Here is a 25,130-nt window from a genome sequence, read left to right as displayed (position 1 = left end):
CCAACGTTTCTGATATGAAATTCTGAAATTTTAAAGCTTGGCTGTTTTTGTCCAGATTTATGTCGAGTGCATTAATGGATTTATTTGCATATAAATCTAACTTTGATTGAATTTGACCAGTCACTTTTTCAAATATATATATACAATGCTGCAAGTAAGGCATTACTATTGCAAAAAAAATAATTAGCTTACTGTTACTTTCCCATAAGCACGCTGCGTTACTGCGTTACTAAACTGTGATTTTGTTTGTCAGTGTCTCATGACAATGACGTATGAGCGTGCGACGCTGTGTTAGTAACAGAAATGTGTAGAACAACAATGGATAATATGGAGTGTGGGAGAAAGTACGACCGTGCAACGTTTAAAGCGTCGAAGCACAGACATTACAAGCTTGAGTCCGTGAAAGCTGATAAAAACATTAGCGTCCGCTGTACACTCTGGAAAGAAAACTTCTTTCTACAGCGAAAAATTAAACTTCAAATCTGAGCAAGCACCTAGCACGCTGCCACGGGAATGTGAAAGTCACAGAGAAACCCCCGGATCCCCCCACTGACATGAGCGCTGCGGCACCGGGCAAACCTCCACCGGCCCCACTCCTCCTAAACAGTTGACAATAGATTTAAGAGCGACAGGAGTCTTTGATTTTATTCCTTTTTTGCTGTGTTTTACTTGCATCTATTTGAAAGAGTGAGTGTAAACACAAAAAATTATTTTATTTTATACGCTGGAATACGCAGAAAAAAGGTTTCAATTTTGAACAAATTTCTTCAAGTCAAAGACTGTTGCATATAATTTAATTCTTGCTTGATGCAAAGTGCATAAAGTTAGTGATGAAAACTAATAAAACATTTTTTTAGAAAGAGTCTTTTTCATTCGAATTTCATCTGATGGATTATGCAGAAAAAATTGAATTGTCTATTGCTTTAGAATGTATTCAGGTTGTGTAAGTGATCAGTAAAGTAATGGGATTACTTCCTTGGGAAGTAATCAGTAATTAGTAACTAATTAATATTTTCAAGTAAGTTGACCAACACTGGTCATAAATACCAAGTACATCCTTGAGTGAGGTCACAGTGACCTCTGACCTTTGATCACAAAGTCTCAAATATGCAGACCTTAGAGACTAAATCATCCTTACACAAAGTAATGACAGGTTACAGGCTGCACCGTTATCTTGATATTCTTTCTTTATTTTGAATTTTGAGCAGCACTGCGCCTGACTTACTGCAGCACACGTTACCACACTTGCTGTTATAAAGGTGCCCGTCCGTACACACAGACGCATGCTGCACATTCTCAGTTATATTGAATAAACGTCTCCCCTCATCCACACGCACACGCCAAAATATCCCTTCCCAGAATTCCAAGTAGCGATCACCATGGCAACCAGTCATTGACCCACATCACCATGGCAACAGGCATCAGCATTACTCTCCCCTTTTTCTTTTTTTTTTACTGACCAATTTCCTCTTTGTCTAATGTGTCTGTCCCTGCGCGCCCCCCGCCACCACTCCTCCATCACTCCTTTCAGCTTCTTCCTTTTCTAAAAAGCACATTATTCATCGACGTGTGCTCTTACACTGACTCCTCTCCTCCTGATGAAACATATCAACCCGCTGATACGATCTTTGTCACTGATGAGGCAGTGCATTACAGCGGTGAGCTCGTGGCGGTAGTGTGGCTTGTGATGCATCTGCAGCACCCGCTGTGACAGGCAAAGTGCCCTTGAGTAGCACGCTGATCCCACAGGAGCTTTAAGCTGTGGTCAGTCCTGCTCAATACAAACACACCCATCACAGTGAGCTGAGCTCTGTTATTCAAGTCGTACGTGTTCGTGGAAAAAATATTTTATTTTTTTTTCTGCTGAATCACAGCTTTCAAGATCATTTCCCAGTTAATGTTACATTTCTTTTATACTAATGAACTGCAAGGTATAGCTGTAAAAACGCAAGGAAATATAAAACGAGGTCACTTTGTTTGAGGAGGAAATGATGTAGGGTTTTTTTTAAATCGTCCACACTAATGGAAATCATTGAGATCAGGAGCAGGTGGTTTTTGGGTGGAGACAGCAACAGCAGCCCCAGCCTTCATCTCTTTGTTCTTCCATGCTAGACCACATTCAGCTAATTAAAAAATCAATTTCAATCCCATCACACAAACATCTTGTATTCACTGTTCAGTAACAGTATTGTTTATAAATATTCCGAGATAATAATTATAATTTTTGTCGATTACTGATCCCCAAATCACAGTCTCCTTACTCTCTTTGTTTCATTTGCGTACGCTTGCGTCTGTCCATCTGTCTGCTTCCTGTCTGCAACACTCCCGTGTTTGCTGATGGCACAAAGCCGAAGACAGTGTGTTTATTTTTTTTGTGTGTGTGTGTGTGCATAAGTCTGTGTGAGCATACATAAAAAGATAAACCTGAAATGCATTTACAATCTGTGTAATTATATATGTATAAATCTCAAAATCTGCAGTTTCATGGCAGAAAGTGTTTAAAGATCCATACAGTCCAACATTCAACAAAATACAACACGATTCAAGGCTCTGTGCCACTAATTGCTCAAACACGTGTTCAGAGTCCATTAAAAGAGCCTCCAGTCAATGATCCTCACACATTTTCCTAAACAGGCTGTCTTTTCACACCAATAACCAGCCAAGCCAAACACTACTATCTTATGTGCAGAGAACAAAGATGCCTTCAGTGCTTCCCAAAACCCTCCCTCACTCCCAACACACAACAAACATCACACTCATTCCCTGAAAAAACATTTGACTGGTCCGATGGCTGTTCGGACAAAGAGACCAAACAGGATGCAGACAAAAAGGACGAGCCTCGCGGGTAGCCTTGAGCCTCAGTTTTACTGGATTACAAATGATTTCAAGCAACACTCATAAAACAGCGGTAGCGAACATTTGGATACATTTTGTTAATGTTAATTGTAAATTTTGGAAGAGTTCAACATTTGGAAATATGCTTTAGTGGTCTCTTGCTGAGAGGTAGACGAAAAGACTGATACCTCTCTCATGTCTGTGCAGTGAACAAATCACCTTCTTAAATAATGATCATATCATAACTGCAGAAGATTTTTTACACTGCTCGAGACAACTAAAGGCAAAACACATCAAACCTATTGGCAAAGAATCATTCTGGATATCTATACTGATGTGGGCTGGGTAATGTTTTAGGAGTGAAAAGGATGCCACGTCGTTTGATGGAAATGAAAATTATCAGTCCATAGTTGGCTATTCAGACACCCCAAAAATCAAAGTGAATAAATGATGCAGCAGGTTAATCCATTTTGTTGAAACTCAAAATAGTACTCAGGGTTTTTATAGCCCCCACGTACTTGTATGCATGCCTGAGAATGTCAGGGCATGCTCCTAATGAGACGTATGGTGTCCTGGGGGATCTCCTTCCACATCCGGACCAGGCCATCACTGACTCACAGAGACTCTGAGGTGGAACTTGATGGACCAACAAATAATGTCCCAGAGGTGTGCTATTGGATTTAGTTCAGGCAAGCGTGGGGGCCAGTCAATGGTATCAATTTACCTCATCCTCCAGGAACTGGACACTGATGCAACATTAGGCTGGGCATTGTTGTGCACCAGGAGGAACCCAGGACTCACTACATCAGCGAGGGAACTGACATAAGTCCAAAGCACATAGCGGTCCGGCTGATAGAAGGACCTTCTGTGGACCTGTCCAGTAAATGCCTGTCACCTGGAATCTCCTCCATGCTTAAATACAGCAAAACATCTGGCATCATATTGATGTGCTGTCCTGGAGGATTTGGACTACCTGTGCAACCTCTGTAGGGTCCAGTTACACTGACCCAAGCCAAATGCAAAACTAGTAAAAAAGAAAAAAGTCAGAAAAGTTGAAGTGCGAAAAAATGGCTAACACAGAAAATAACCCACTGCACCTATGGTGTCACAGCCGTCTAAATTACACGAGCAAATCACAAATTATAAATACACTGGAATAAACAAAGAGCAGGGTTATTAAGACAGAACATGACATTACAGCTACAATACAAGGCCAAGCCCAGGGCTCATAGTAAAAAGAGTTAAGAGCCTGTGGCACAAGTAGTGTTTCAAAAAAATCTCACACTTTCCTTTGAAACAGGAAACATTAACATTGCGGCTTTTATTATTCATTTAGTGTGATTTTCACCATCTGTCTCACCAGTATATCATTCATCTTTTGGATTATGCCTTTGAATTATTGGGAGGAATAGTTGTTAATGGAGAAGAACAGTTCCTCTCGCAGTCATGCAGTAGCTGTATAACGCAACATAAAGACTTCCACAAATTCACTCAAGGAGAGAAGAGAAGTTTCCCTGTTTCCCACCAGCTGTCAGACCACCTCTGTGCTAACATCAATAAAAACAATTCCCCAAAAAGCATTCAACCAAATATAATGTATCGTTGTTATGATTATTCATAAGCCATCATTCTGTACACCTCACACTATAAACACAGTGCATTTCTAAATGTTTCTGCCGAAGCAGTCTGGGATGTGGAAACGTCATTATCTCATTCCAGAGTACATTCCAGCTAAAGGCCGGCAGGAAGTGTGCTGGAAAACCTCTTGTACCGAGTGTGAAGCAGACAAAAATCATTTTTCTCTAATGTCTTGTATCCAAGACTCGTGCCAGCTGGAACAGATTTTGCTTGAAAAGTGCAATTGTTCTTTTTTTCCCCGTTTCTTTTGTTGCCTTTCTTGCCAACAGAAGAGGAGAGCGGGTAAGAAACAGAAAACTGAGTTCCACAGGAAGCCATTCTGCTGAAAAATGCAGCCTGAATTACATCATCATCATCATCAAGTGACACTAATGGTTTCCACTGTTTCCAGAAAATCTCAAAGCCGAAAGGCTTTGAGATTTTCTGGAAACAGTGGAAACCATTAGTGTCACTAGAAAGAGTACACACCGTGATCTGCTCTACGAAACTACATTTCATATTTAAAGAGATGCAGGAAAGAAAGTCTCCCTTGAGCCTGCTGATCATAATATGCATCCACACTGTGCACAAAAGTGGTGCCAAACCTTCTGCACCTTCACCCTAACTCTTCCAGCAGGTTTCCCAAAGAGAGAGAATAAGGCTAGTCCTAGACTGAAAAAAGATGAATGAAAACCTCCACTTAAAAAAGTTCATCATCCGTGACTAGGGTTAATCTATATCTGAGAGCCCGAGCCTTTATCAGTAAAAGTGGTCTAGATTTGGTAGTCAGTTATTTCTGTATTGTTGGCAGACAGGAACAAAAGAAGAGGAAGAAACAATACAACACAAAGCTGATGACATGCAATCTAGGTATGACACACATATGGAAATGCATTTGCACACAGCGCACACACACACGCAACCCAACCAAATTTAAATCCGACACACTTCCCGGTCACACGCACACCCATGTGCCCTTTGTCCAAGTGTAGGAGAGGTGTGCCCTGGGCCTGAAGAAAAAGTCTGATCATACTTTATTAACACCCAGAAGAATCTGAACTCACAGTTTCACTTTCCAGTAATATCACATGACAGACTTTCTATCACGTTTGGATTTGTCCAATAATTTAAATTGGTCTTTCTTTTCCATATCCAGTCACTGGAAAAACGAAATAAACATTTATTTGCATGCACTTTTAGCCTTGTCCTCTACCTGCCCTACATTCTGTTAATGTGTCTTTTATCTTATGTGTAAATCCCCTGCATGACAGGACATGTTAAACTACAGATTCTTCTCACATTATGGGGTTAGAGGAATACACGAGAGCTTCCCAAGAAATTTAGATACAGCACAGTCTAGGAAGTGCGGTATTGGAGTCGGAAAAACTATGATGCTACTGCTCTACAAAACAAAAAGTTAAAACATAAAAAGACACAGCAGAGCTCTCCAAACACAGACCGAAATCAGCAGGAAGCCTAAAAGGACAGTATAATAGCAGGACTGCACATTTATCCAAATCTCTAAACTCTTTAACCTTCGCTGACCTCGCAGCAGGGTGTTAGCAGCAGGCGACACGCACACGGATGCAGCTTACATGAGAAATGCAGAGGAGGAAGAAGACCCCTGTGGTTTAAAAGCACTTTGTTCCCAGGGCTCCTTTTGCTTCTGTGCTCTTTGCATCCATCCCACCCAGAGCCAGTTCACAGTGAGGGATGACAGAGGAAGTAGCAGACAGCAGAAATGGAGTCACACTTGAAGATAATACAGGAGCAGACAGATATTGGCTACCCTCTTTAGAGAAGAGCGTGCAACAGACAGCAATGACCTGCAGAGCGTCTTTTGTTAAGGCCACAGCTAAATATTTACATCTGTGCATTTGTCCGGGAGGGAATGAATGCAGGCAAAGTGTGATAAATGTAAGGACGTCTCGGAAAGCCTCTTTTCTCAGACAGACACAAAAAACAGTATTCAGTGCATAACATGGCTCTCCATTAGTCACTGCAAAAAAACACACACAGTTCAGTTGGACTGCCATTCCTACAGAGGAACAGTGTCCGTATAGAGCAGTCTCCCTTTCAAATGTGCCTCTATATATTGAATGCCTTGTATACATATACCAGTCACAATATTTCTTTAGGACTTTTTTGACAGGATAGCACAGGGTGTAGTCATTATTGCTAATAGAGAGCGACTTGAATGAAACCCATGAAATGGCCTGGGGAGGACTTGAAACCAGGCACCTGCATTAGCCTTACTGCTCAGCTACAACATTAAACCTACCTGTCTAATACAGCTTTCTGTTGCCTAAACACACTAATGAATTGTGAAACCCCAGTTTTTCTACTGTAAAACATATTTTCACTGCACAGTTACAGCATCAACTGATATCATGCTGCTTTGATGACTAACCAGTGACTAACCAAGATCTGTATCACATCCCCCACTTGCCTGGAGCTGAAGTCCAAAAAAAGAAACTAAATCAGAATGAAAGTGGACATTGATATTTAGAACTTTACTGTAAATCAAAACAGATGGAGTACATTAAGATGGTGGAAAAAGCCTCCACTCCTGTAAATGCAAGTTAATGCAAATGTAAAAAATGCTTGATGTTTGTGTTATCAAATACACAGGATGTAGAAACTATTATGTAACAAAGAAAAAAAGTCAGCCCTAACTGTGCTAATCTGGGTTGTATAATATTTATATTCAACGGTAGAAGAAACAATACAGATATTAACTGACGGATACAGAGAGGCTTACAGGTAAGCTAAGTGTGCATTCCTTCCTTGGGCTTTGTTAAACACAAAGAGTCTGTTTTTGTTCCACAGGGCAACAGATAATTCCATTCTTAATGAATGTTTGGCATTGATAAGGCTTGCTTTTTGTTCCACCCCAGAAATGCACACACACATGCTTGTAGGTATGTATGGATAAGCCACGCATAGCACAAAAGGCCTGCTTAAGGTCATGCCAAAGGATGTTGGATAGAATTCCAGTCCAGAATTTGACCTGGCCACTCCAAAACCTTTGGTTTTTTTGTTTCTTTGTTTCTTAAGCCATTTTTTAACGATCGTTGTCTTGCTGCATAAGCCAAGTGAGCTTTAGCATTACGGGACAAACGGATGGTCAGACAGGATTTTCTGGCAGAGAGCAGCTTTCATGGTTCCATCAATTATGGCAAGTCGTCAGGTCCTGAAGTAGCACAACAGCCCCAGACCGTCACACTACCACCACCATGTCTGACTGTTGGTACGATGCTCTTTTTATGAAATACTCTGTTAGTTTTACACCAGATGTAACAGGACTCAACCCTTTCAAAAAGTTCAGCTTTTGTCTCGTCAGTTCACAGAATTTTTCTCCAAAAGTCTTTATCATCAAGACGGTTTTTGGCAAATGTGAGACGAAACTTTGTCCTGTTTTTGGTCAGCAGTGGTTTTCTCCTTGGAGCTCTCCCATGGATGCCATCTCTTTCTTATTGTTCAATCATGAGCTCTGACCTTAACTGAGACAAGTGAGGTCTGCAGTACTTTAGATCTTGTTTTGGGTTCTTTTGTGACCTCCTGTGTGAGTCGTCAACGTGCTCTTGGACTAATTTTGGTAGACCGGTCACTCCAGGGAAGGTTCAATGCTGATCCATATTTTCTCAATTTGTGGATAATGGCTCTCGCTGTGGTTCACTGAAGTCCCAAAGCCTTAGAAATGGCTTTATAACACTTTACAGGCTGTCAAAGGCTAATCAGTTGTTCAGTTTATTTTGATCATGGCATGATCTGTTGCTTCTTAAGATTTTTTAGCCAAGTCACTTTGTCAGACAGGTTCTGCTTGAGCGATTTCTTGATTGAAGAGGTCTGGCAGTAATCAGATCTGGGTGTGGCAATTGCAACTGAACTCAGCATTCAAAATATTTTGGTCTTAGCTGATATTTTTGTTTGCACTTATGCACTCTGTATCTATTGGCTAGTAGAGTGACATCATCACAACATACAGTGAGACATACAGTATCAGTCTTGGGCCTAAATCAACGAACTCCAGCACACTTTTGCCAGAAAAGCTCACTTGTACATGAATTCCTTCAAGCACAATGTTTAGGTTTTTCCCCACTTGATCACCAGGTAAAGCACTGTCAGGTAAAGCAGTGTGATAACTTGTGGGAATATCTGATCACATCTTGCTTCCCACACTTACAGAAACACATTTATGCTCTAAGCTAAGGTGTTTATTTATGGCTCTGCATGCACGTGTGTGCATTTTATTGAGACCATGTGTGAGAGAGAGGAGATGCCTCTTTGAAACAGTTGTGCAAAAGAGGAAATAACTCAGCTCTGCACAAGAGACTGCTTTCCCACTGTTATCTTTGGCAGCTCTGGCCGAACATCAGCGGAATAAGGCTGCTGCTGACACAAAAGTCAGATGTGCCAAAGAGGAAACAACCACAGATTTACACTTTTATCCATTTAAGAACGGTCTGTCACTGCCAAACACCCCAAGAAGGTCGGCAATGATCATCTGACAATGTTCATCTCACTCAAGTCGATCTTTTCCAAAAAAATACCGCCAGGTCGGGTTTTAGTTTCCTTGCTTTAGCTACAGTACATTGATGTACTCTGACTGGATATACAGGACTCCTGTGGTAGGTTACTGTATCCTAGTGTCATGCATAAAGATATTTTGGAAGAGAAAACATTTTAAAGTTATGCTGTTATCTTCGTGTTGTTACTCTACTCCACCTGCTTGCATTTTTAATTATTCCTAAAAAACAAAATCATCCATTTTCTTCTGCTTATCCAGTTCTTATCCAGGGCTGGAGCCCATCCCAGCTGGCATAGGGTGAAAGGCGGGGTTCACTCTGGACAGGTCGCCAGTCAGTTGCAGGGCTAACACAGAGAGACAAACAACCATCCCTTAATTTGCTTAAGGGCAATTTAGAATCACCAATTAACGGAACCGCACTGGATGTCTTTGGACTGTGGGAGAAAGCTCGAGAACCAACAGAGAAAAAGCAAACATGCAAACTGAAAGGCCTTGAACAGATGGTGGATTCAAACTCAGGACCTTCTTGGTCTGAGCCAATAGTGCTAAAAAAACAAAACAAAAGCAGTTCAGTTAAATGGAAGGGGGTCACGCTCAGGAGCCAGGCTTCCCCTACATGAACTCTGTGACACATTGGCTACCAGTCCAGGAAATAGTGCTGGGATGTCTTTCAGCATACTGTAATTATAAAGTGCGATTGGGCTCACAGAACATGCACAGATTAGAAGTTTATTTATGGCAAAAGTAACTGGATGACAGAGTTCTCATTCGTCTGCTGCAGTTTGAGTAGCTGCTGCTGCTATTCCAAGCACATCAGCATTTATTGTTTGGCTATATCTGATCGACCTTCAGCTTTCAAGCTGAATTGACTGTGAAATGACTTGTCAGAGTTTTGTTTACCTACAGAGATTATTATTTCTTACATCACTGGAGCCTGTCAGCAAACACTGATGACCTCAGTCTTGACAAAGTCATGAGTTGGTTTCACACGTGCGCTGCAAGGAGTTGCATGTGAGACTGTAAATCTTAAAACATAGATCAGGTTAACCTGTCCAAACCTTCACACGCAATATCCAAATAAGCCCATATTACAATAGAGCTGGTACAGGTAAGTGTAGAAAATTTACCACTGGATGGTCCTGCACCCTCACCTAAAACAAGCGGCAGAGGATCCGTTATCATGCGCTAACATGTGAGAAAGCACCCACGGTTACCCACTCGGAAACTTGAATCAGCCATACTCTCCAAATTCCCAATGACCAGTCAACAAGTTGTTAAATAACTCTCTCACATGCACACAAACAATCGCGTGTGTGTATGTGCAACGTAAAGATGGGAATGGAATCCGCTGAAGGCGCACCACAGACAAAGTGAGCTCACAGACCAGACAAATTTAGTTTGGGGTTAACATTTATGCATCTAATGAACACTGTTGAACAAATTCTGTCACTGTAATTCCAAATGGCCAGCGTTTTTCTTTCACTCCAAATTATAGCCATTATCTCCAAATGAAGCAACAGCAAAACCACAAGGCCAGATTTTTGTTGTTGTTGTTGTAGCTAATACCGGACTACCAAAGCATTGTCCTTATCCAAGACTACGACGGCGGTCGAGAAAACAAGATTACAACACCTCACACGACTGCATTATTAAATCGTCGATTGCTGAAGTGCAGCAGGATATGAAGTGGAGGGAAAGTCCACTGGGTGAGACAGAATGAAGAGACAGGTTTACATTAACGCTCGGGGTGGTCTTACGCAAGAGCCTCGCTCATTGAGACAGCAAGAGAAACAAATCTGGGACAGACAGTGTGAGTATGCAAGTGAAGTGTTGTGGTTTCACCTATAAAGCTCAGTGCTAGAAAGATTTATGAATTATATTTTACAAATCAAATGTTAACATGTTGGTAATGAGGTAGTAAATACACATGGACTTCTGACGCAGCTGATGCTTCCAGTTCAGAGCTTAACATTTTACACTGAACAGATCAGCTAAGATCATCGCTTATCTGCTCCCATGTAGCTGACCTGTTGTGATGCGAGCATTTTGACTGCAGTAGGGTGACATAACATTTATGAAATTTAATTATATGACTGGCCCGAGTTAGACCTCAAAAATTGTCAGCAGTAATTATCGAACGCTTTAAATTAACAAAGCTAGTTTTTATGTGATGTGGTTTCAGAAACTGTGGGAGAAAACGGTGCTTGGCTGCAGTCAAAGTGAAGCTTTTACTCTAATCTGGTTTTCTACACTCTAGTACAAAGCAGACTGCAAGTTGCAGTCACCATGAAACTTCTGGTTACGCTTGTTTCATATCGAGCTGAACCTTAATCTTCCTGCTCTCCAGGCCAGATCTCTCTGACAGAACCACCCTGTTCAGCTAGCTACATCTGTCTATGTGACATATGCACACACACACATACCCACCATATCCCTACACCCTCATACCAAAGCAATATATGACACGGTCTTCCTTCCTTCCTGCCTGCTTTAAGATCAATTGCCATTATAATTTGATGAATGTGGTTCAGCTGTTGTGATTTTTTTTTCTTGACCCTTGTACGCGGTGGGCAAACCACTGAACAAATGGAAAGAACCACTCTGTTCGTGAAAGAGTGCATGCTTATGTGACTTTGTAGGAGTGGGATTTATGAATCCAAGAAACTGTGGGACTGCTGACATGGCAGATGGGAATATTTTCATTTGGTTGCAAGGAATTCCTCAGGGATTTCAGGCACGGATGCAGGCTGAAGAATGTAAAGATGGGAAACATGACTAGGGAATCCATCAGTGTCCAAGAAAGAGCAAAAGGTGTTCCGGTTTCTTTTCATGTCCCTCAAGACTGGCTTGTCAATCACACTTGTGGTTTCAGCACTGCAGGGGTGTACGGATTCAGCGAGGATTGGGGCTGGTGGGGCGCCAAACACACGGCAAGCCAGCATCAACAACCTGATAGAAATGGTCAGATATGCATGTCTCAACAGACTGTAGCTGAGATTGAAGAGTAAGAAGAAGGAAAAAAAAAAAATCTTAACTATGTGAATTGTGCAATTTACTAAAGGCACCGGAAATTTGTATCGGTGGTCTAAAATTTTGACACATTTGGTGTGAGGGACAGCAGGATTGTGGGTGGAGGAAGAGCGTGAGGGCTGAGTAAGACATGAGAGTAAACAGGAAGGACAAACAGCCTATCAAAGTAGAAACTAATAATCTGACGCAAAAGAAAACTACTGTTCATAAAGCCAAGTGTGTACAATTAAAACCAAGGCAGAGAAAGTTGGGCCAAATCTGAACCAGCTGCTCAAGTGGACCCCAGATGTAAGAGCGAGACGTGCAAACACAAACACCTTCTATTCCAGTTTGAACAGGATGATTGTGAGACTGTTTCATTTGTCAGCCTAAGGAAGCTGTCCTCTGTGTCTTTAAGATACTTTTCTGGGAAATTTTACCACAGTGGGTTTTTATACACGGTTATGTGTCTGTATGTGCTGCCATTAATCTGTCTCCATTTTTTTGTCTTTCTTCCTCTGGGTGCACTCCATCCCTTTGGACCATCTTTCTTCCTCTATATTCCCCCTCCACTACAAACATCCGCCCATCAGTCATTGCCCCGTATGTTTAGTCATCGATCATCCTTCCAGTCATGCTACATTCCCATCTTTTAACTAGAACCAGAGCAAAAACAGACTTAGGCAGCATACTGAAACTCAGTCAGTGTTGCTGCTGCTGCGCTGTCACTGATTCATATCCACTGCCAATATAGGAGGCTGGAGGAGAGAGTACAGTGAGGAAAAAGATGGATAAAGGTGAAGAAGAGAAGTGCAACCACAACAAGACGACTGGTGGGTGTGCACACAAAGATTTCCCAACTCTTTTCTCTCCCTTCCCGTCTTTTGGCCGCCACTTGGTTGAACCAGTTGGGCTGTTTATCGAAGACACGGAGCCCCGCGACACCAGATAATTCCCACATTGCGTGTAGACGACAAACACGCACTTGTAGCTTAAATTTCTATTTTTAACACAAGCATTAGTCTTGCTGACGTCAGAGGCGTCGATTTCTTTGGCTAGCTACGATCCAGAATTATAGACGGATAAACATCGGAAGACCGACTGCGTCGACAGTCTTGTGGAACAGGCTCTTAGGTTTCGATGCGAGTCCCCTCAACAGGATGTAAACAGTGAAGACTAGCCTTTAAATCCTATGGAAGTTCTTAAGTGGTTTATCCTGGCTTAAAAAATGTTTTCAAGTTGAGGAAAAAAAACATGTATGGCTATTTCAACTGCAGTGTATTAAAAAAAATGCAAAACCGTGTATAAAACCTCCTGGCACACAGAAAGCCACCACGAAGTCAAACGTTTTATTTCTTTCTGTACAAAAAACACAATTTTAAGACCACTTTTATTATTTCAAGTATCTTGGAGACAAAATGTTGATTTGAAGTGTGAGAAACCACTGACCCTTTAACCCTGCAGAAAATCACCTTGTCGTGTCACATTGTGGTGCCAGATTCTGTCTTTAATGTGCATGTTTGTACAGCTACATGCGCCTGTCCAAACATATACAGTGCCCCAAGGTTTCATGTGTAGCTTTCTGCACAAAAAGTCTGGAAAACACAAATGCATTCCAGAAACTACACATAAGCGGTGAAGCTGGTTTCCCCCTTATGTGATTTAATGACTTCCTGCATTGTGAACTCTCTTCAAACATGACTTCCAGTTAAACCAAAAGTCAGTCTGTGTGTTTGGTTAACAACTCCACCCCCCAAGTAACTACCATAACACATAAAACTAGCAAGCTGTGTTTTGATTCTGGAAGAGTCTAAAAAATACATCTCAAGTGAGGCAAAATATGTGTTTAAACTGCGGGGGATGCCAAAGGATAGACAAATGCTTCTTGCTGGGAAAACAACTTGTAATACCAACATGAAGAAAGAAACCCAGGAACAAGACGACGCCAATTTACTTAATAGTTTTGATTTGAGTTTCAAGAGGCCTTGGCAGCATTTGCACAAACTCCCAGACCAAATGCTGATCTTAGTGGGACTGAATGATTACACAGAGAGGTTACTCACAATAAACCATGACACAGCATGAAAGACGTGAGAAGGTCTGATTTGTGCCACATTTTTCACTCTTCTTACTCACGACAGGAGTGACCCTCGACTCCGATGAGACCAACACATCTGCCACAAATCAGACTTTGTCAAAAGGATGTTTTCAAATGATTCATGTTGTCTGTGCTGACGCTGTTGATCACCACATCTTTAAATCAACCGCCTGTTAGACTTAGTCGCTCTATAAATGCAAAATTGAAACCTTAAAGTGGCGCTTTATAGTCATCCAGATTAAATGAGAATCTGCTAAAGCTCTCCCATGAATCACGACTTGCTCAATCACAGCTGCCCAGGCTCTGATCTGGGTAATTACTCTCTGGACCAAAATAAACTGCAAGTCGCAGTCATTATGAAACTATGACTTTGATTGGCATTATTTTCCAAAGACAAAGAATTAATAATTACACTTTGGGATTCTAGTTTATAGAAAAAGCCTGTTTGACTGTCACGTCCACTGAGCTGGAATTAAGATGCAGCTTAATCAATGCGGGGGTTACAATAGTTAGTGCCTGTGTTTCTCTGCGTTTTATCAGGATTAGAGTTCAGTTTGTAACTCAGTCAAATTTGCGTTTTAGACGAGAGTCAGGAGGGCATTTAGAAAATGAAAGATGTCAGGAGAAGTAAGCTGGACCACGAAGAGATCTTAATGTGATCTTTTCTTTCTCCTGATATTTGTGTGCAGAGTTGTACTGTATGTTAAACACAGTAATAAAGCATAGTATCACGATATTTCATGTGGCAATATTGTATCGGTACAGGGACAAATATCAATATTTTATTAAATAAATTAAAATACTCTGGGAATACTACAAACAAGAGGGTTCATCTCATGCGCCACCATGCTACGTTAGCCGAGCAAACTTGTAAAATCGCCTCAATCGAAAATCGATAACGTTATATTATGGGATAAAATACATAACTGACAAAGTTTAAAATTGAGGACGTTGAGCTAAAATGAGCTGCCTTGCACCTGCTTGATTCGAATTGCGAATATTCAGGACTGCGCTGCGGTTAAAGCATCCTCCTGTACAACATCCATTATGATCTCGGCAACCATGGAGACGCCTCTAAAAATGAAAGCCACTGCATTGTGAATTGGTTTTATAAAAACAGTTTTCAGTGGGACATAGAAGTACTCTGACCCAAGGCTTGCAAGTCCTTTAAACTGCAGTTTGTCAACAGCACTTGTGTAATTCTTCATCCCTCACACTACAGAAAGGAAAATTGTATTAAAGCTTCTCAGGGTATGAGGCTGATAGTGTGTGAGCTTTAACGGGGTCTGTAGGCTATCCAGCTGATTTAATCAGAGTGTGTTTACTGATAATCCTATTTCATATAGGTCCCCCAGCAGCACATGCACTCCGTGGATTCACTGGATGTGTCCACGTGACGGGCCTATGTTCTCATGAACATGCCCAACTTCTGTGTGCTTGGCACGGTGGCAGAAAGAGGAATATGAGATGATGTGATTTGCCAACATGCTGGCCGGGAGGCAGACACACACGTGCGACACAAATGCAAATCCGATAAGAAGAATGAAAACCACACAGTACAGAAGCCATTCAAGTGCCTATCATTATCGCTACTGATTTCCATCCTTCTATGCTCCTCTGAAATAAAGAATCGGATCCTGCACGTTTGCAAACACCGAGTCTCGTGTAAGAGCAAAACAGAGCGGGAATACCAGATTTGTGAGCAGAGCAGCAGCTGCGATCTGTGCACAGTATGTTTCCAAGCAAACAAACAAAATGCTGCAAGAGCAGAAACGCTGCTTCTAAGTCGATGGATGTCAACAACTCTGTTCCTAAAACAAAAACAGGAACAGTATTACTGGCTACAACATTTCTGAACACAGCAAACATCTGCAGGTGGCAAATGGGGGCATCGCCTTTTTCACATCATATGCAATGCGCAGTGCGCCTTTTTTAAAATCTGGAGTCACGTAAGGGCACCTATTCAAGGCGCACATGCAAAACAACTGAGGCGGGGTTGCCCTCTTCGTTCACCTGATGTCTTTCGATGCAATAAAAAGAGCACTTCATATCACTCTGTCAGAGGGTTAGACAATACATCGAGACCACGCTGCCACAAGCTGCACTCCTCCTAAGTTGTAACAACAGTTTGTGAAGCTTCTGACAAGACCGGCCAGCTTTCTGCAGTTCACAGCCGACGCTACCTTTACACACCCAGGGGGAACTAAAATATTTATGTAAACTCACAGGGGTTACGAGATATTTTTATGGCCCTGCCAGTCTGCATGTTTTTTCTGTTAACACTTGCAGGTTAAAATAGTTTAACAGGTCAATATATAGCTAAGGGATTTCTTTCCGGTGAGGGTTTCCTGATCTAATCACTAACATCATTAGGAGTTTATCATCATGGCACCGTCTGCTTCATCCTCAACCTGCTGCAGTCGAACCTTTCAGAGCAAAGAAAGTATTAGCAAAGCTGCTATATCACGCAGTACGTGCGCAACAACACATGTACCTATTACACTTTCAGGGCTAATCAAATATTCAAAACTGTATTCAAATCAAAATACTCACATTAATTGTTCTAAACAACACTGCATAACATCGCTATGTTAGTGACATCTGTCCAACTGTCAACACAAAAGTCTACTCCACCAATCACATTTCAGACAGTGCTGAGCTACTGGGATTTTCCCACTCATCTCTAGGGTTTACAGAGAATGCTCCAAAAACAAAAACTATCCAGTGAGCGGCAGTTCTCTAGGCGAAAAGGCCTCGCTGAGGTCAGAGGTCAGAAGAGAGTCGAAGGAATGCTTCCAGCTGATAGGAAGGCAGGAATAACTCGAATAACCAGATGCAGAGGAACATCTCTGAATGCACAACATGTATAACTTTGAAGTCGACAGCAGCAGCAGACCACACCGGGTGCCACTCCTGTTAGTTTAGAACAGGAAACGGTGGATGCAGCTGACACGGGCTCACCAATTTGACATCAGAAGATTAAAAAACGTTGCCTGATGTGATGAGTCTCAATTTCCGCTGTAATCTTCAGATGCTCAGGTCAGAACTGGGCTTGAATAATATGGATTCATTGTGGCTTTTATCGTATCAAAGGATCAGGGCGGGGTGGTGTAATAGATATTTTGTCAAACTTTGTACCACTTAGTACCAACTGAACATCACTTAAACACTACAGCTTACCTGAATATTGTTGCTGACCATCCGTTAATGACTGCAGTGTGCTCATCCTCTGGTGGCTGCCTAACTCTAGAGTAGATACATGTTCTGGACGCAGTGTATTAATAAAGTATCACAAGAAGAAGGAAAAGTATTTATTACCGCCTTGATATTCCTTCATACCTTTATCACAGTGGCAAAGATAACAGAAACTGAAGCAGATTTAGCAGTTTTTAATATTTTTTGCATTTGACACCATTGTACAGATTAAAAAGTGCTTTAGCTTTAACGTATGCTCACAGATTAGTGACAGGGGATATTTAAAATACATAAATTCCCAACACGTAGGACCAAGTCCAGCATTAGTAACTGCATGACCTTCCTATACCTTGTAAAAGACAAACTACCATCTTGGAGGGAAAATCCCTTTTATTATAGCTCAAATGCAACAGATTTGGTTGCAAACACTGCTGGAAAAGAAAAACGTTTAGATTTTAATATGAATGGAGAGCATGTGTATAATAGAATAGTGATTCAGGCCAGCCAGGCTGTTTCCTTTCTTCCTCTGCTCATCTCACATGTACACGGATGCATTAGAGAAAGTGTTTGGGAACGAATGTCTAGACATCAGCTACTTAATGCAAGCGGTCTGGAGCCTTTTTAAACATTTTGCCAAAAGCTGAAAGTTGTAAAGAGGCTTTATTCCTGATGGTTCAAACGGTCACGGTGACTTCTCAAAGATGTTTTTCTCCAAAATAGGTTACAAGCAGTTAGACAGGGTCCTTTTGGGCTTAGAACTAAAAACAGGTACAAGCCTGGGACATTTTCCAGACAACATCACATCTGCACATGTGCAGTTTATCAGTGAGACCCTACTTAGTCGACATGTAATCTTATTCAGCACTTTAATGCATTTTCTCATCCAGTCTGAAATCATCTGGGCTCTTAGTCACCATGTGATGTTCACCTCTGCAAATAGCGTGACTGTTTTCTCTGCTGGCACACCTGCCCGCTGGCACACTCTTCAAACAACTACTGAGTATTTTCCCCTTGATGGGGACAGATATGAATCTCTCCTGCCATCACGCATGATACCGAGATGAGAAGGGTATTGTCTACACCTGCCAATGCCTACTGGTCACTCTTGGCAACAGCAGAGCTATTTTCCCGCCTCTGACTAGCAAAGACAGCATGACGCATATTTACACATTTCACAGGCTCTTAACAATAAGCACCCAGTATCTCAAATAGACAGCAAAGTCAAGATGTGTCAGAAAAAAACGAGAGAGAGAGAGAGAGAGAGAGAGAGAGAGAGAGAGAGAGAGAGAGAGAGAGAGAGAGAGAGAGAGAGAGGATTAGAGGTAATGGTGATGCAGGTAGGGAATAAAAATCCAGACAGTTAAAGAAACCAGGGCACCAGACAGACAACTAGAGCATCAAAAAGCACTTTAATCTGCCAATAAATGGAGACATGCTTTTAAAAATAATTGTAGGAAATCACACATAAGGGCAGCTAAAAGCCTCTTTTTATACAGACACATCAAATCTTTTATCAAATCCACTTCACCATCAGGTTATATAAACCTGAGATATTTTTGAACTTCCACGATTTTGCAATTTATTATCATGTGGGCTCTCTCTATACAGATTTAGAATAACATTCATTTCTGAATAAAACTCCTCCAGCTCTAAACAGCCAGACATATAATAACGTAATGGCCATGGAGCTTAAAGCAAACATTCACACCCTTTTTCTCAGACTATGGGGTTTTCATGTTGTCTCAAAAACACACTTTTTTACTACCCATGTTAACTCTGAAACACTCAAAACTGTAGGTAATATCAACTTAACCAACTATAGAGCAGAAATAACACTGTTTAAAGCTTTCACATGTTCATAAAAAACTAGGGTATTTGTGTCTGACTTTGTGATTTTGGTGCCTTTTAGATAATTTTTTTATTGCAACTATCAGAAAAATAATATGACTCAGTGTGCAATTAATTTAAATAACAGATCCATAGAGTATGTGCATGCACTTTGTTAACCAAGTCACAAAGAGTGCAAGTTTTAACTGATGAAACTCAACCCTCTCATCTCAATGTCGACTCTTGTGGATCCAAAATACCAGGATGTCAGTGACTGTAACATGTAAACTCAAGGCTTTGAAAGAATACGCCACAAACCGATGGCTAGCCAAAGAACGACGTGCAAGACCACGAGAAGCCATCACCAAAATTAAGTTCTGAACATGCAACACTGCTGTTGAAATAAGGTTAAGAATGTGTGTAACAGCTGTTATGCTGGGATATGACATGCAGCTACCTGAAAGCTGAAGAGAGTATTTAAATATGAGGTAAAGTGGCACGCAGGTTTGGCAACAGTCTGTAGCACAATCCCTCCAGTCTTATGGGAAAATTATTATACATGGACCCTAGTTTTGTTTTAAACATTATAGACTGAGCAGCTTTGACGAGGTTTCGGTTTTTCCCTGTCCTAAAAATATTTTGTGTTTTGTGTAATAAAATATAAAGTTTCGGTCTGTGCGACACATTTGCAAAAAGAACATCTCGATCTGCTGCGTCCACTTTTCAAATGCCATTGCCTCCCTCTCTCAACCTGTCTGGACAGCTTGATGCTGAGTATACGCTGTGCGTGGGATAGAAGTCGCTTCTCAGTACACGATGGCCTAAAACGTCCATTGCTGGAGTCAACAAACACTAGTCCATATTCAGTATTCTATTTAGATTTACAGTTTACAAATGACACAGACAGACCTCCCGTGAGCTTAATATTATTCCTAAATGCGCTCTGACACTGGATTTAGGCATCCAACAGCAATTCCACTGTAATAAACTCAAGTACACCAGTAATATTTGTTGTGTTTTTTTTACTTTCACACACACTTCTTTGATAGCAAAAATTCTCTGTGACTGAAAATCAAAATGAAGATGACGTCTTTCATGGTGCCCACTCGCCTCGTCCATTCTTAAATTTTCCGTCCTCATTTCTCCCAGATCTCAGCTGTCTGGCTTACAGCAGCTGTTGCTAGGCAACAGCTAACACCCACCCATATGAATATTAACACTTATATCACAACAACACTGTCAGAACAGTAAAACAAAGGACAAAATGTATGTTGTAAAAAGATCGAGTTATGCATCCTTTTTGCGACTGAACATGTAAAACAAGCGCCGATTTACGGTCATTTTAGCTGTTTCGAAACATTTATGTTTATGTCACTTGGTTTTAGCAACTGAACATCTGAATCAAATGAAACCACAAGCACAAGATGATGCTTCTCAGCTGTAGCAGGTTCTAAACTGTTCACCTCTAAGCTCATCAGCGTTTTTCTTTTTTAACACCGGCATGTTTTCTCAATGTTCCAACCTGCGATACAGTGACAACAAACACTTGGCAGTGGAGCTTTTGAACACCCGAGTCACATTTAGATCTTTTTCTATTCTTTTTCCGCGCTGTTCTCTGACTCACAGATAATAAATCTGTTGCAGTGACACTGAAAACCTGTGCAGGCCTACTTTTTTCTCCCCAATCAACCAATAAAAGAATCAGTAGTGGTGCTGGGATTAGAAATACTGAAACGAAGGCAAACAAACATGTAACAGGGCCGTGGCTCCAGGAAATCTGATTTACAGTGGGGCAAAAAAGTATTTAGTCAGCCACCGATTGTGCAAGTTCCCCCACCTAAAATGATGACAGAGGTCAGTAATTTGCACCAGAGGTACACTTCAACTGTGAGAGACAGAATGTGAAAAAAAAAAAAATCCATGAATCCACATGGTAGGATTTGTAAAGAATTTATTCGTAAATCAGGGTGGAAAATAAGTATTTGGTCAATAACAAAAATACAACTCAATACTTTGTAACATAACCTTTGTTGGCAATAACAGAGGTCAAACGTCTACTATAGGTCTTTACCAGGTTTGCACACACAGTAGCTGGTATTTTGGCCCATTCCTCCATGCAGATCTTCTCGAGAGCAGTGATGTTTTGGGGCTGTCGCCGAGCAACACGGACTTTCAACTCCCGCCACAGATTTTCTATGGGGTTGAGGTCTGGAGACTGGCTAGGCCACTCCAGGACTTTCAAATGCTTCTTACGGAGCCACTCCTTTGTTGCCCGGGCGGTGTGTTTTGGATCATTGTCATGTTGGAAGACCCAGCCTCGTTTCATCTTCAAAGTTCTCACTGATGGAAGGAGGTTTTGGCTCAAAATCTCACGATACATGGCCCCATTCATTCTGTCCTTAACACGGATCAGTCGTCCTGTCCCCTTGGCAGAAAAACAGCCCCATAGCATGATGTTTCCACCCCCATGCTTCACAGTAGGTATGGTGTTCTTGGGATGCAACTCAGTATTCTTCTTCCTCCAAACACGACGAGTTGAGTTTATACCAAAAAGTTCTACTTTGGTTTCATCTGACCACATGACATTCTCCCAATCCTCTGCTGTATCATCCATGTGCTCTCTGGCAAACTTCAGACGGGCCTGGACATGCACTGGCTTCAGCAGCGGAACACGTCTGGCACTGCGGGATTTGATTCCCTGCCGTTGTAGTGTGTTACTGATGGTGACCTTTGTTACTTTGGTCCCAGCTCTCTGCAGGTCATTCACCAGGTCCCCCCGTGTGGTTCTGGGATCTTTGCTCACCGTTCTCATGATCATTTTGACCCCACGGGATGAGATCTTGCGTGGAGCCCCAGATCGAGGGAGATTATCAGTGGTCTTGTATGTCTTCCATTTTCTGATGATTGCTCCCACAGTTGATTTTTTCACACCAAGCTGCTTGCCTATTGTAGATTCACTCTTCCCAGTCTGGTGCAGGTCTACAATACTTTTCCTGGTGTCCTTCGAAAGCTCTTTGGTCTTGGCCATGGCGGAGTTTGGAGTCTGACTGTTTGAGGCTGTGGACAGGTGTCTTTTACACAGATGATGAGTTCAAACAGGTGCCATTCATACAGGTAACGAGTGGGGGACAGAAAAGCTTCTTACAGAAGACGTTACAGGTCTGTGAGAGCCAGAGATTTTCCTTGTTTGAGGTGACCAAATACTTATTTTCCACCCTGATTTACGAATAAATTCTTTACAAATCCTACCATGTGAATTCATGGATTTTTTTTTCACATTCTGTCTCTCACAGTTGAAGTGTACCTCTGGTGCAAATTACTGACCTCTGTCATCATTTTAGGTGGGGGAACTTGCACAATCGGTGGCTGACTAAATACTTTTTTGCCCCACTGTAAATCAATCATTGCCACCAACTATAGGCAGATTTACACACCACACATGCTTTGTTGAAGGATGAATGAAAGAGCAGGTGAATAGGAGGCAGGGCACTGGTGATGAGTTCAGTATACAGAGAGAGGCTGAACAAAAATATGTGTTACAAATACACCGGCACGAATACCTTTCCAAATTCTTTCCTGCTCACTCAGTGATGCTTACACAGAGACAGCGCTGGCACAAGTTAAAACCTGCAGCGAGAGGGTGTGTGTGAGCTGTTATAGGCCTGTGTGTGGGAAGATAGACAGGATTGCTCTGTTTCTACAGAATGACCCAACAAGGAGGGGGAGACAGGCAGCTGGATCACAACACGCTTCAATATAATGGAAATTTCTGCAGTGATGATCTTTAATTGGATGGCTTAGTCACGCAACTCTGACCTGTCACTTTATTTTTCAAACAAATCAGTCTGTAGGATTAAGTTATGACACACTCAGTGAAACACCAGCACACATACATTGTTTTCATTCAAAACTTCTTACAGCAACACTGTCTCAACCTTGATGTCCTCAAGATGAGCGTCTCTCACTGTCACTCGGGTCACCCTCACTTTCACTGTTAGTTTTGTCACATGAATTTGCCCTTTGGGCACTGCTGCCCTTATCCAGTAGTTCTTTTAGTATCTATATGTTGCATCATTGTTATATAAAACTGAGCTCCACATGTGACTTAACTAACCGTGCTGAGTACAGCTGAAATTATCCTGATGAATGGATAATGAGAACAGGGACATGAAAGTGAAGGCATCCTATGGTCCAAACAGCACTTACAAAATAATGATCCCCATCTTCTTTATCACAATTACAGTCATACACATGACGTGTGTCCTATGATCTAAGGAAACAGCAGGTCTGGAACTTGTCCAGTGAACCGGGAGAGAGAAGGGGAAGTTTCTGAGTCTGTTCTGCTTCTCTTTCTCTTCCTGGCATTCTCTCTCAGCCATCTATCATCCATAAATCAGCGTGAGATTTATGGAGCCAACTGGATGTCCGTCTCCCCTCGCCCTCTTTCTTACATTTCCCTGCCTGCCTTCTCATTTGATTTACTAACTATTATTCTGAGGACATATACAACAGTGAAGAAACCAGATGAGCTGACTGTGAGAGGGAGACACGGGGGAAGAGCAAGAGGGAAGCAACAAAATGACAAACATAGAGAACTGCAACTAAACACGCAATCAATGCTGACATGGAGATACAGAGGGGATGACTTAATAACCGATCTGTAGCATTTTTTATTTCTCTACAAACTAAATAATTCATAATTTGGTCCTTTAAGTTGAAAACACTAAGTAGAAGGCATGCCCACATATCTGCAACGCCTCTAACTGGCATATTTAACAGGGGATTCCTGGCCTACATGTTGCTTGCTTTCTTTTATTCTCCCCCACTGGCCTGTACAGGAGTGCAGCCAGATTGGCACGTGGACCTAGTGAGGCTACAAACCTCCAGCGGATAGGCACAGCTGGCTTTGTGCCCAGGATACAAACTCCCTTCTTGCAGAGAGCGTGTACTCCACTCCCTGCTGCTTCTCTGCAAGCCAGGGCCACTATTGTTGGTGCTGCTGCAGCTGCTGCAAGGGTCTCTCCTCTCCACTGTGCAAAATGACACACATTAGAGGACTACATGCCCTTCTGTATGACTAAAGAAAAGACTGCACCCAAACTGTACTTCAGTGTTCCCCTTATACCCTCAAAATGTATGTGTGCCCCTTGTAAGAAGGTTAAGGGAATGATGTGATCACTAGAAAACCACTTGTAATTTTACATTTCGGCAATATGGATCCTCATTGTGCGTGGCAGTGGGTGTCCCTCCTCTCCTCATTTGCACTGGGCTGATACACAGCCCACGTTAAAAAAAAAAAAAATCACACCATTACGCATCCAGCTGATGTATCACAAAGATGCCATATGAAAATTACAATCAATGAATAAAAATGCAATAAAGAAAATATGGATAGAGAATCGCCATCCGGCTCTTTCAACGTCCTTTCATTTTACCCTGTTGATACCACTGTTACATTCCGCATGGGCGAAGCGTGCTATCCCCCCTTCAGAAAAAAGAAATCCCGTAGCCTAAAATAAGGTGTGCCATTTTTTGCGCAAAGCTACTATGTGCCCGAGAGGAGCTCCTACCTGAATCGGGGAGAATCTTTTATACATTCTTCAAAGTCCACAGTCATTTTTGCGTTTTCTCGTTAATTCCCACGTCAGGCTGCCAATGTCATTGCCCCCAACGGGATGTAGCTTGAACCGTGTGGATGATGACTGGTATCCCCTTGACGCGCAGCAGTCTGTCGCCCCTCTTCTGGTGGCACGGTGACACAAAATGCGAGCCGAGTGCGCGGCACGCAGATTACTACTACACTACTGCCGCTGCTGCCCAGACAGGCGGGAGGCGTAGCTGCACCGTGAACACCGGTGAAGGAGAGAAGAGCGCCGAGCAGACACAAGCTTCCGTAACAACCCTGGAGGAGCACAAGGAATCATGGGAGATAGATAGATAGATAGATAGATAGATAGATAGATAGATAGATAGATAGATAGATAGATAGATAGATAGATAGATAGATAGATAGATAGA

At 41.9% G+C, this 25,130-nt stretch overlaps 1 protein-coding gene across 6 annotated transcripts in view; it reads right to left on the bottom strand.

Moving 5' to 3' along the window:
* Window positions 1-24,978, bottom strand: part of acap3b (ArfGAP with coiled-coil, ankyrin repeat and PH domains 3b) — a 59,137-nt gene extending 34,159 nt beyond the window's left edge. For 3 of the 6 annotated variants that reach the window (XM_042219371.1, XM_014332468.2, XM_042219370.1), the window contains exon 1: window positions 24,683-24,977. In XM_042219371.1, the coding sequence (XP_042075305.1) occupies window positions 24,683-24,729 (47 nt within the window). In that variant the 5' untranslated portion in view covers window positions 24,730-24,977. Of the gene's footprint in view, window positions 1-24,682 lie in introns of all 6 variants that reach the window. The other 3 variants (XM_005918543.3, XM_014332469.2, XM_042219372.1) reach the window with 2 other exon arrangements.
* Window positions 24,979-25,130: the final 152 nt, after the last annotated feature.

This window comes from Haplochromis burtoni, unplaced genomic scaffold (genome assembly GCF_018398535.1).
Source record: "Haplochromis burtoni strain Fernald_Lab_line unplaced genomic scaffold, NCSU_Asbu1 Contig_32, whole genome shotgun sequence".
Taxonomy (NCBI): domain Eukaryota; kingdom Metazoa; phylum Chordata; class Actinopteri; order Cichliformes; family Cichlidae; genus Haplochromis; species Haplochromis burtoni.
The sequence above is the reverse complement of the archived record's forward strand: the minus strand, read 5'-3'. Positions and strand labels throughout refer to the sequence as shown.